The following is a 12,929-nucleotide window of genomic DNA, read 5'->3' on the forward strand; positions in this document are numbered from 1 at the left end:
TAACTGAAGAGTACTCAACTTCACGTCCAGCAAGATTATCTAGTCTTATACATGCATATAATGAGAGGATGCTTTATCCTCAAAGAGTATGAATGAACAGAAGCCAAATAGAAGCTATTATTTACTGAAATTTTGTGATGTGTTCTTCTAAGTCCTTTATTTGTATTATTCCATTTAATCCTTTCAATGCCCTGTGATAAACTACTGAGACTTTGATAAACACATTAAATAGCAGTGATTGGATAGGTCATATATCCTATCTTAAAAAGCTGAACAGTTTTCCCATGCCATTCATTTAGGAACAAAAAAGAAGAAAAGAAAATTGTATTATTACTATTGCATTTTAAATCAGGACAGACAAGTTAAGTAATTCACTTATGGTTACAGGCAAAAAATGGCATAGGCAAGATTTGAATCCAGGTAGTCTGATCCAGACAAAGCCTGCGTTTTTTTAACCACTGTGTTACAAATGAGTAAGATAAAATGGCGAGTCATTAACAGTACATGATTGTTACAAATGCCATTATTTGAAAACTTCCAACAATATATTTGGAAAGTCATTCAGGTTTTTGTGTTTAATGTAAGAGAAAGATACATAGTCACCTGCAAGTCAAGTATAAAAAAAGAGGTAGTTACTTTTGTCTCCTTTGATTATAATTTTCTTCAAATGAGGAAGCATATAGAGTGTTCTATGACCATCCCGTCAGAGCACACCTCAGGACTGTCACCCACCTGAGCAGGTAAAGCCATCTCCAGTGAAACCTTCGGAGCAGGCACAGCGGTATGAGCCCGGGGTATTTACACACTGAGCATTGATGCTACACTGGTGGGTTCCGTTAGAACATTCATCCAGATCTGCAGAACACAGCAATAAAGTTCAGAAATGAAAATGGAACATTTAAGCACCTGGAAAGATTATCGTTTGTCTTAATTTACATATAAACTGGATAAATGGCACGCATTTTAGTTTGCAGGATCACAGTTCCAATTCGCTAAGCTCTCAGACCCAATGTCCAATGTCCAGGCTATAAATGTGGGCCAAAATTATGAACTCAAGCATTTTGTTAGATATCTAGTCAATGTGAATTTTTTAACAGCTTAAAGCAACCTAGTGTTAGATCTCATTCTGACTTCTACTGAGGGTGAATTTTATTAGTGGTTTCCTTATCAGTAAAATAATCAATATTGAAGGTGATACTGAATTTCAGAGCAGGAAAATTAACAAAGAGTTTTCAAGTTTATTTAATAGATGAGGAAACAGAGATATGATTCTTGACCTCATGGAACCCTTAGTCTAGTAGAAAAGACAGATGTTAAACACAGAAAAAAATTAAATCTTGCTATATGTGCCATGAAGAAAAGTTACAAGGTGTCATGACAGAATAAAAAGGGCATCTGATTTGGGCTGCAGGAACAAAGATGCCCCCATTGAGGAAGTAGTTTTTAGTTAACATCAGACCTGAGGACGAGAAACAATTAACTTGCTGAACAGAGGTGGGGAAGGATATTCCTTGCAGAGGGACGAGCGCATGGTAAGACACCAAGGAGGAAAAGAGCTCAGTGTGACTGAAAAAATGAAAGGAGGTTAGAGTGGCAAAGCAGAATGCACCAGATAGAGGGTGATGGACAATGAAGCTAGAGAGACAGTGGAAACCCGCAGCCAAGGGAGGGAAGCTGAATTTTATCCTGAATTCAATGGGTTATAGTGAAGACTATGAAGAGATCGAATCCATGGCTTAAAAGCTTCCTCCTGCTGCTACGTGGAGAATGGATTGCAGGAGGGCCAGAGAGGGAACAAGCCAACATACCAGAGGGGGTTGTTTTAGCATTCAGCAGACACCAAGAGCGAGGGCATGTGAGAGAGAGAGAGACTCTCTGGTTGGGACTAGAGTAGGGGAAAGAAGATGTAAAGGAGAGGATGAATTTGGGTGACATCCTGGAGCACAGGAGGCTGGACACAGCTGAATGTCTTGTATCAGAGGCAGGCTGTCTTGCAATAGTTGGCCAAAATGACAGATGGACAAGAAGCACAAAAATGGGAGGCCAAAAAGAGAAAAAGAGTAGGCACATGGGGCTACAAAAATGGGAATGAGGGTATGGTTGAAAAATTATGATAGTAACCCTGGAAAGATGGCTGGACTAGAGGCTGGCGCTTCACTAAGCCATTGCAGGATGTTATTTAGCAGTTATTTGGAAGCTCTGATATTTCAGATTCTATAGTCAGCACATAAACTTTTGATAAGTATGAAATATTTGAATGGATAAAAAAGTATATATTCAAATTAACTTATAGTTTTGGTAAGAGATCTTAAAGCTATTCTTTAATCCTTACTGAGGGCCTATATGATTTTTGTAAGTTATCAGGGGGAAGTGAGTTTAGCTTGCTTTCTTTTCTGTTTTAAATTGACCTAGAAATTCTTACTAGTTGGAAAAATGCTTTATTGTAAGGCATGTGAAATACTAAGCATATTACACAAAACTGTGAATGACACTCAGGGTATATTCTAGTCCCTTCCCTCTCAGATATAAAAGACTTCTTAGACTCTGGCTCAAGAACCATAAAACCTGGAGAATTTGCCTATTTTTTTTCTTCAAATAAGACCTCTTGGAATGCAAGAAAGCATTTACAATTTCCTGTAAGAAGAATTCTATTTTCTAATAAGATGGTGGTATTGATGACTTACTACAAACTTAGGTTATCTGAAAAAACCTTTTCATTGCTCTCCATTTATTCCACTGGATTTTAAATCTCACTGATTACTTCTTTTAAAAGATTGGAAGAACATACTAGTCATTTTTCATCATACAGCTGTGTTTGGATCACCAGCTGCATATCAATTTTTACTGAACAACAACACATTAAAAAACAGGTGCCAAGGCATACTGTTGAAATTTTGGTAATTTATATTAAGGGTAAAGGAAACTCTTAGGCAGGAATAATCTTGAAGCTAAGATAACCTTTTTATAAAGGAATTAATAAAAGAGCATGATTCTACAACTGTGCAAAAAAGAGCCTTTAAAAATTTGTGCCTTAGCAAAGGATATTTACATTTGCAAACTCACCAATACACTTGATGCCATTTCCAATCCAGCCTTCTCTGCAGCTACATTTGAAGCTTCCTGGGATATTCAGACATGAGGCATGCATGTCGCAGTTATGAGCACCAATTTCACACTCATCCACATCTGAGAAATCATAATTCATAAGAAAAAAATTAAAATACAAACTAATTAATTCTACTTCCAAGTAGATTTTTGTATAGGTAACATTTTAAAGTAAAGATGCAACTGTATGGAGAAAATAGGAGCCTAACTAACTTTTATTTTTAATTTTTGTAGGCTCCAAGAGGACTTGGAAAATTCATGATCCTAATAAAACAAGTTCTTCCCTAGAAAGAACTGTCAGCCACTTTCCAGTAGAAGAGAGAGAGACACAGCAGTGTTGCTCCCTGGCAGGTACGTGTATTATCCTGGGGCCTTCTTCCTTGCCCAGACTCAGACACAACTCCATAAAGAGGACATTTGATTACAGATCAAGAGAAATCTTATTTCCAGTAATAGACGGTGCTATTCCTTCCTATTGATATTTATTACATATTTTTTCATGAAGATAAGAATCTAACTTTTTTAAAAAAGCAATAGTTTATTCTCTTTAAAATTACATGATCATTTGTCATTTAAAAAATCAATATAAATATTTTACAGAATTTTAAAAAAAACTATTCATTTAGATGTATATTTTTATTTCTTCTATTTATTTGAGATTATAGAAAAATATTCACTGGGAATGTTATCTGGAAAGTAGCCAGATGCTTTCGCCAGTGTGTGTGTGTGTATTTGTGTGTCTGTATACACACACACATATCCCTATATATGTATGTATAACCTATGTAGATTTGGTTCTCCAAAGCTTTCTTGACTATAAATAGTAATGTGTTCTATCTAGTTCAACGATTACATCTTATAGATGCTGAAATCACACACACACACACACACACACACACACACACACACACTCTGCTGGCTTCACATCAACCCTGTCAGTGGTGAATATGCAGAGAACACCTTCTTTTATAATCTGCCCATTACTGGAGGGGTCAGCTTAAGGGCTGGGTTGCACTCTAAGTCTTCCACCACCTGCCTTGAAAAAATATCACACATAAGTCTTAAATTGAGCACTGAGGAATACGTGATCCAAAACCTTGACCCCGGCACATCCTAGCCCCACCTGCATGCAAAAGGCTAAAACTAGTTAGTAGTAGTAGTAGAGAAAGGGAACAAAAGACAAAGTGGGCAAAGTGAGCAAAGAAGGAAAGTGAAGAGAGGAAAAAGAGAAAGGCAATTTGGGCACAGAGAAGAGAAGACAAAAGCAAACAGAAGAGCAAACAAGAAAGGAAAAGATGAGAGAAAGGAAGAAAGGGAAAGAGTCTCAATGAAACTTGATTGATTTTTACTAGTTTAAAAGAAGTGCAGAGGTAAATGGCAAGCGGGATCCCCAGGTCTTTTGGTGCTCTTTGTACATGAATGTCTTCCAAGCAGGCAGCAGTCATACTCAGAAAGTGACTGATGCTGCAAGAACGACTATTAGCGGTCAGGGCCATGGGAACCAGACTGCACTCCCACTCACTCACTCTGTTGCAGCCCACAGGCAGCCCTGCGGTGGGTGGCTCAGACAGCGTGCTACCACAGAGACCAGCCAAATCCATCACACATCCTATGGGTCACATACTCATCTCACACACACAGTCACAGTCTGGTGGCAGGTAACCGGTCTAAGAGATGCCAGAGAACAAATGATGTTGAAAGTTGGCCTTTGACATCTGAGAAGTTGAAATATAGAGAACACAAGCATGAAACCTACCTGTACATCCTGTGGTCCCCTTCTTCACTGAGTAACCCAGCTGACAGTGGCAAATGAAGGATCCCTTTGTGTTCTCACATTCCCCAAACATGCAGACATTTGAATTTAGGTCACATTCATTGACATCTAGAAAATTTATTTTCAATATCTTAGTATGTGTTCATCACAGTAATTTAAAAGCTATCTTCTACACTGAATAGCATAATACTGAAATACACAGGTAAGATCTAAAATATAATCCATCTGCAAATCATCGTGTTGTAGATAAATATACTATCTGCCTTTAGAGATTTTTAAAAGTTATTCTTCCTGAGATTTTATAGTTCTGGGAAAATGATTTGAATTTTTAAAATAACAACTGAAAAAGCCTTCCTTTTATCTTGCTTGTGTGTGCATGCGGGTGTGTGTGTGCATGTGTGTGTATAAATGTTTATCCTTTCGTATGATACCCACCAATGCACGTTTTCATGTCCATGGAGGCCATGAAGCCATCATAGCAGAGGCAGCGATACTCTCCAGGAATGTTGGTACACTGGCCGCCATCACAGATATCAGGATTGTTTTCACATTCATCAATGTCTGATGATACAAAATTAGCATCAAATGAAAATAAAAATGTCGTTCATCAATCTCAAATGTTTTTGTTTTCTATCTGGTTCCACTTGGTAATATCTGGAGCCATATTTTCAAGAAAAAATTAGTTAGATGTACAAAGCCTGTGTGTTTTCCTTTCTGTACCTGCACACGATCTCCCATCTGGCATCAGGGCATAACCCTCACTGCAGCTGCATTCGTAGCTTCCCTCTGAATTTGTGCACTGGGTGTCACAGCCTCCATTCATTATCATACATTCATCAATATCTGTGAAAACAGCATTGCAACCACATTGTCAGGTCTGCTTCCTTAAAAGGAGTTTTCTTCTTTTTAAACAGATAATGCTAACGTGGCTTTGAATTTTTCTCCCCACTATGTGTGTTGATTGAACATTATCTTTCTTAGTTCTTTTATCTTCATTTTAGGCAGCATTCCATGTTTAAGTGCAGTGCCCTAAGATTAAATAACTCAGAAAAAGAGGAACTATGGGGATTAGAGCATTTTCTACATTAAGATGAGTGAGTCTGCTGCAAGACCACACAATATCTGAGATCTGCCCCTAGTCTTACATTCATTTTTGGGACAAAGGATTTGCATAGCCTTCATTATAATTCAGCACCAAAAGTTTTCCTAGGCTAATTTGAGACATACGAGTTTCAGGCCTGCTTGTTCTCCCCTTACCTGTACAGCCCTGGCGGTCTGGCGTAGCCTGATATCCAGGATTGCAAGAGCACTGATAGGTTCCAATCATGTTCACACATTTTCCATTTCTGCAGAGATTGTCACTCAGGGAGCATTCATTAATATCTATAAAAGATACACAGAAATAATGCTTTACACAATGTCCACTCACTAAAGCCATCAGAAAGGTGCTTCACCAGAGCAGTGGTCTCCAAAGGGGTTTGTGTACTTCGCGAGGAAGTGAAATGTTCTCCTGTGGGGTTGAAAGAAAATGCTGGATTCTCTATTTCCATCTACAACAATACTGTTGAGTAAAGCTTTCTACAATGATGCAACTGCTCCCATATCTATGTGGTCTAATACACAGCTGCATGTGCTACCAAGTACTGGAAATATGGACAGTATAACTAAGGAATATTTAATGTTATTTAATTTTAACTGAATTTACATAGCCACATGTGGCTAGTGACTATCATGTTAGACCACACAGATTTCACATATGCCAGAACTGAAGCTAAATACTACTTAATGTATGAACTTACACTGGCACGCTCACCTGGTATATATTAGATGGTGAAGTGTTGCCTACATGATTTGAAGTATCCTGATGGAAGACTGATGGTTCCACAAGACAGAGGCATGACAATAGGGCCCTCACGTATTTAACTGTTTACACTGTGTTATGTTTCGTGTGTCGGGATAGTAATCTACAAATCACACTGCCTGTTTTAAAATAAACTAACCCCTATAATATGGGCAGATGCCTTAAAAATAAACTAGTACCAATAATGTAATCACAAGATAACAGAAGAAAATGGCAGAGTGATACGCTTCCTTATGTAAACTACTTGTCAGGTATAAGATAAGGTAAAAAACAGTACAATATAATCAGATATAACAAGAAATTCATTCCAAATTCTCAAAATAACCAAGAAGATTATATGGCATGGGTTTATGCTTATGATCACTAAGTGTATATTATACAGAAATATATATTTTATATTCTGCATTGTTCCTTTGGGGGATACGTTTTTAAGCTGTAAGATCCATGAAAACCAAGTAACAAAGTAAACTTAGATCTGTGACTCATTATACCTCAATATGTTCAACCATGAATAAATATTCTGTAATTATTAGTGTGAAAAAGCCTTTTGTACCACTATTAAAATGAAATAAGAACATAAAAACCTTTTCATTTATCATTTTAAAATATCTATTTATCTACGACAAAATTCACCTCATATACTAGCAAAGCAATACATATGGCTTATAAATAAATATATGTGTATTGGAAAGGTGTGCTCAAATTATATTTTGAAATTTGGTGTGCAATCTGTTCTATTTTAGGCTGTCTTATTTGCTTACAGTTTTAAGAAAGAGTTCCTATGAAGAACATGCTTTCTGGCTAAAACAAAGTTTTAAAGCCAGTATACTAGGAACATAGTAAGTCCAGAGATCTTCATGTATTGTGAAAAGCAATAGGTTGCAACGCCCAAAGACCAGTCATTAGTCTTCTCATATCCTTTCTGGCATCCCTACAGAGCTCAGGGCAAATGAGGAAACCCAGTGTTTCCATGAGAAGTGGGTTAAGGGAGCGCCATGCTCACACACGTGCAAGCCGATCGTGAGCAGGCATGGGCGTAGAGCGGAGTCTGCCAAGTGGATGGCAAGATGCTGGGCAAAGGTGCACAATGCACAGGGTAGCTTTCCCATTTTTTCCTAATGGAGGATGAAACCACCAGGACTTCCACAGGGCTCCTCACACAGGGACCAATCATGTGGCTTGTAATAAAAAAAGAGGCCAACCAGAAGAATGCCAGCTCATTCGAGTGTGTCACCCAAGCATCCACTAAAGACACAGCCTGCATCCAGATGTAGGGAATCTCAATTTCCACCTTTTAATAAGCTAGATTTCATGTGCTCCTCAAACAACAGGTTTGTCAGAACTGATGCCTGGTCTTTACCAGTTGTGCTGGGCAGGTTTATGTGCTGAGGAGATAAACTCACCCACACAGTCCTCACGGGATGGTGACAGCTCGTGTCCCAGTGGGCAGTCACACTGAAAGCTGCCCTCAGTGTTCACACAGGTGCCACCCCTACAAAGGAGAGGGTTACGTTCACATTCGTCAATGTCTGAAAGGTAAAAACGTGAGATCCATTAAAGAACTCTGAGGGAAAAATATTCACACATACAGCGTGGGAGAAAGAATATTATCTGATGTGAGAGTGTGAGTTAGTGTAAGAGAGATGCTTCATAGGAGATGGGATAACGCTTTCCTCACTTTTCCTACGACCAACAGGAAAAACTAAAATTTCTACTCTTAAAGGTAGTAAGCTTCCAAGAAATTTAATTGCATGAAATGAGCAGGCTCACAAGGGGTAGAAATAAATAATATTTGCTTTATATCACCCCGGACTCATGATATATTGTTGTCAGTTATCCTGGTGTCTACAACGCTAATCAGGGTGAAGGAAAATCTTAGACTTATAACCTACTATATCCTATAAGATAAGCCTTATATTGTACTGAAAATTAAACAGTGGGCTAACAGGTTGGGAATACCAAAAGGGTTTGTAATAGTACACAAATAAGAGCAATAACATGGGATTGGCATGACTGAATACAAATCTTGGGGCCACCACACGATGCCATGCATTTTAAATTAGTCTCACCTAAGTAACTAGTCTGTGTGATTTTAGATTCTATGAATAAACAGGATCCAATCTGAGTATCTCATTGCCATGAAGGCACCAAGAGGTTGGGGCTCCCCGAGAGCTATCCAGGAGCGCATTTCCTGTCTGACATTTAAATCTCTTCTCTCTCTCACCACAGATCCTGGCCACACATGCCGTTCACAGCCCAGAGATAAGCAAAGGTCATGCACGCGAATGAGTCTGTGCTAGTATGGTTTCAAGCTGGCGAGGAACAGCTCACGGTGCTTACCCATGCAGTTCTTCATCATCATGAAGCCACTTTCATAGCCTTCGAAGCACTCGCACTCAAAGCTTCCCGGTGTATTGACGCAGATTCCACTGCCACAGAGGTCAGGAGAAATCCTGCACTCGTCGATGTCTAATTCACAGGGTTTAAAAGAAATTTAAAAATTGAATGAGATAGACTTGGCCTTCCCAGTGAAGGTGCTGCACGCTTGAAAAGTTGGGGAAATTGCTGGCTAACAGTACAAGGGTATGTTTTCAGTAGATCCAGATAGAAGGGGCTGGGGCCTGAGGCACATTCCTTTCCCCAACTGCCAAAACTGCCATGCCAACAGGCAAGTGGTGCCTTTTCACCTTTAAAAATTCTGAATTGTGTATTTGTTTTTGTGGCTTAGAAATCGTAACAGAAAAGGGGGGCATGGTGACTCATGTCTGTAATCTCAGCACTTGGGGAAGCCCAGGCAAGAGGACTGCTTGAGGCCAGGAGTTTGCAACCAGCCTAGGCAATGTAGGGAGACCCCATCTCTACAAAAAAAAAAAAAAAAAAAAAAAAAAATTATTGGGGAGGCTGAGGTGGGAGGATTGCTTGAGCCCAAGAGGTCAACGCTGCATGGAGCTATGATGTATGATGGCACCACTGCACTCCAGCCTGGGTGACAGAGGGACAACCTGTCTCAAAAAAGAAAAGAAAAAGAAAAAGAAAGAAATGTTAACAGAAGGATGAACCCTGCAACTGTGGTATGGATTGAATGAGGCAGGTGGTAAATGAGGCAGCCGGGCCCCTATGGAATGAAACCTCATGTGTGACTGGAAGACAGTGCTGGTCTACTACACTAGCCCATGCCACCCCAGGTCGGAGCGTGTGAAGGCAGGGCCCCTGTCTCTGTGCAGGAGGGACTGGCAGACCCCAGAGAGACAGGCAGCCACGACGGACCAACCCTGAGCCAGAGGGCACACATAGGGCAGGGCCACGGTGTGTGCCCCAATTTGTGTTTTTGTGTCATATTTGGATGTAAAGAGCTTATTGATTTAGTAAGCCCTTTGGTGACATGAGCTGTCACCAACACCTGAGGACTGTGTGGGTGAGTTTGTTTTGTCTTTTTATATATTACAGTAAATAATCTTCAGCATCTATATTCTCAAACACAGGGTTCTCTGAGAAATCTCCTATGCTTATAACTAACATTTTTAATAGAGAAGTCATGTCTATATAAAATATGTTTAAGAAAACTTGGCCTATTTACAAATGTTTTAGTTCAAAAATCAAAAGTTTTTAATCTAAAAATCTGTCAACGGGGAAAAATGCCCCACCACGATCTCTTTATTTTGATGAATTTAATTTTGAAGTTTTAAAATCACAGGATTTAGTGCATAATTTGTGCATGTTCTCTTGAGAGGGGTGTCTCAGTCTCTGCTTTCTGCCAGCTTTTACTTAGTTTTTCTGTATTTATTTCTCCAATTACAGGAGTCTTTATTTCCCTCATTACTGGCCATGCGAAAAAAATGTAAATACTTTCTTTTAAACAAACATATTAACAGAATTTATTGATTCAATTAAGTAGCTAACAATATGTATATTAATTTTCTTTCTATCTATCAGTATCTAGGAACTGGTGTTAAGAGCCATATAAGGAATGTGTTCTAGGGTGGAGCAGGGACAATCTTTGGCTAATGTGATGTGGTGGGAGTTTCATAGTATAAACAGTGTGGATTCTAGAACCAGATACCTGGCTACAAATCCCAGTCTGTCATCTACTGAGAATAGGGCCTTGGGAAAATCATTTAGTCTCTCTGTGCCTCAATTTCCTTATTTGTCATAGAATCCACCTCATAGAGTTAAATGAATATTTGTTAAGTGCTGAGAACAGTGCCTGTCTCATAGAAAGTGCTCTCTCTCTCTCTCTCTGTCTCTCTCTCTATATATATGCAAACTTCTCTGCTAAGAATTGGTAATTTGGAGGGTGTGGCTTTTGAATTGGTTCTTGAAGGCTGTACAGAAATGCTAGCTTTAAAGATACAGAATAGGGAGGCAAGAGATGAAGCGCACCAGTGAAGAGAAAGGAAGCATTTCAGGGAGCAGTAAGCCACAGACTGGCTGGACTGGAGAGGCTGACAATGAGTGTGGGTACAGGAGGGACCCGTAGGATCACTAAAAGCCCCCAGCACGGGAGGAGACCGGCCCTTCCTGCTGTGAAGATGAGAGCCAACAATTTTCCATGGAACTTCACATTATATCCACAGCAATGCAGCCCTGTCAGTGTGTTAGAGACATTAAGCAGCTTTGGCTAATTTCACAACAAAGGAAGAGGTGGGGTCAGAACTGGAAGAACCCTGAGCTTCTTTATCCAGCACCAGGATTGCCTATACCAGTGGAAGTTGTTCAGTGGGAAGTTACACAAACCAGCCCTGCTTGGATGGTTAACCTGGTGGTTGTGGCAGTGAAGGATTTGACTGTGGGAACTTAACAGGTTGGGAGATCCTGGAGGAGTCTGTGATATAGTAGATACTGTGATATAGTAGATACTGTGACATGTCACCCAGGTCCTTCTTCAGGAAAGAAGGACTTACTCCCCCTCCCCGTCAGCTATTGGTAGTGTCGCTGGCAGAAAGCCCTCAGATGCCCACTATTCTAAGAGGACCTCTTCCCCCATTCCCTGGGTAGCTGTATCCCAAGATTGGTCTTGCAGGTACCTAACTGCATGGCTTCCATGCCCTACTCAAGGCAACTCTGATGGGCCATCCCAGTTCCAGAACTCCCAGTGGCATGGGCTGAGGACTTCAGTGGGACTGCATCACAGCCCCGTTTCTTTCTCTGCCCACTTCTGCTTTCCTCCCTTCCCTTCCTCATTGTTCATCCCAGGAGCAAGCCCGAGTAAACTTCCTGAATGCTCATCTCTGCCTTGGAGTCTGTTTCTTGAGGAGCTTAACCTGCCTCTGTCTGAAGAAATATCACAGGTAATTGAAATAGCCAGTTCGATGAAAGAATTCGCATAACTTTTTCACTTTGGGAGAGACAGACGTCAAAATTCAATTGGAGGCTTCAATCCTGTTCAAAATTATACTCCTAATGCATACAGGGAAGTCCCTAGTAGCAGAAAGTACAGGGTAGGGGGAAGAGCAAAGAAAGATCAAAACAAAGACAAACTTTCCAGATGGGAAGTTATAAATGTGGGAGTCAAATTCAGAAAGAACAGAGAGAGTTAGAGACAGGATCTGGGAGTCAGCTCAGCAGAGGCCATCTCTGAAGTCATGATGGTAGATGAAACTCTGAGAGGCAAGACACTGAGTAGAGGACTCTGGCAACACCCAAGAAATGGGAAAGGCAAGAAGAATCTGTAGAGGTTAGAGAAGAAACATCATCTGCATAGAAGGATGATCAAGACTGGAAAATACCATGGAAACTAAGAGAAAAGAAAATCTCAAGGAGAGATTTGGCAAGCAGAGAGGTCCAGGAGAGATGTTTTAACACCACAAAGATGTTTTGCAAGAGTAGATGAGTATACGTGTATGTGCCTGAGTGACAGAGGGCAAAAGTCAAAATTACAAAACAAATGGCTGGTTGAAAGAGAGGGGTGAGACTTAACAGCAGGAAAATGGGAAGGTAGCTTGAGAGAAAAGAAGGGCTGAGGAGATATTTTGAACCTGTGTGTAAGTTGAGGAACAGGAATCAGGGAAGAGCAGATGCTAGAGAGAGGAGAGAGGAGCGAACATGCTGAGACAACCCAGAGCAGGAGCTGGGAAGGAGGGAAAAGAGGACTTAACCCCAAATCCAGGTAGAGCATCACACCTCATTCTCTGTCACCAGAGGAGAGGGAGTGGGGGATAAAGGAGATTTTTTTTTTTTTTTGAAATGGAG

General features: G+C 40.2%; 1 protein-coding gene across 4 annotated transcripts in view; it reads right to left on the bottom strand.

The window, feature by feature from the left end:
- FBN2 (fibrillin 2) overlaps positions 1–12,929 on the bottom strand; it is a 282,926-nt gene that overhangs the window by 71,875 nt on the left and 198,122 nt on the right. For all 4 annotated transcript variants that reach the window (XM_063665204.1, XM_063665206.1, XM_063665205.1 and 1 more), the window contains 8 exons: positions 9,081–9,209; positions 8,144–8,269; positions 6,137–6,262; positions 5,600–5,722; positions 5,315–5,440; positions 4,862–4,987; positions 3,064–3,186; positions 733–855 (listed from right to left, as the gene is read on the bottom strand). In XM_063665204.1, coding sequence (XP_063521274.1) covers positions 733–855; positions 3,064–3,186; positions 4,862–4,987; positions 5,315–5,440; positions 5,600–5,722; positions 6,137–6,262; positions 8,144–8,269; positions 9,081–9,209 — 1,002 coding nt within the window. The remainder of the gene's footprint in view (positions 1–732; positions 856–3,063; positions 3,187–4,861; positions 4,988–5,314; positions 5,441–5,599; positions 5,723–6,136; positions 6,263–8,143; positions 8,270–9,080; positions 9,210–12,929) is intronic.

Source organism: Pongo pygmaeus, chromosome 4 (assembly GCF_028885625.2).
Source record: "Pongo pygmaeus isolate AG05252 chromosome 4, NHGRI_mPonPyg2-v2.0_pri, whole genome shotgun sequence".
NCBI classification, from domain to species: domain Eukaryota; kingdom Metazoa; phylum Chordata; class Mammalia; order Primates; family Hominidae; genus Pongo; species Pongo pygmaeus.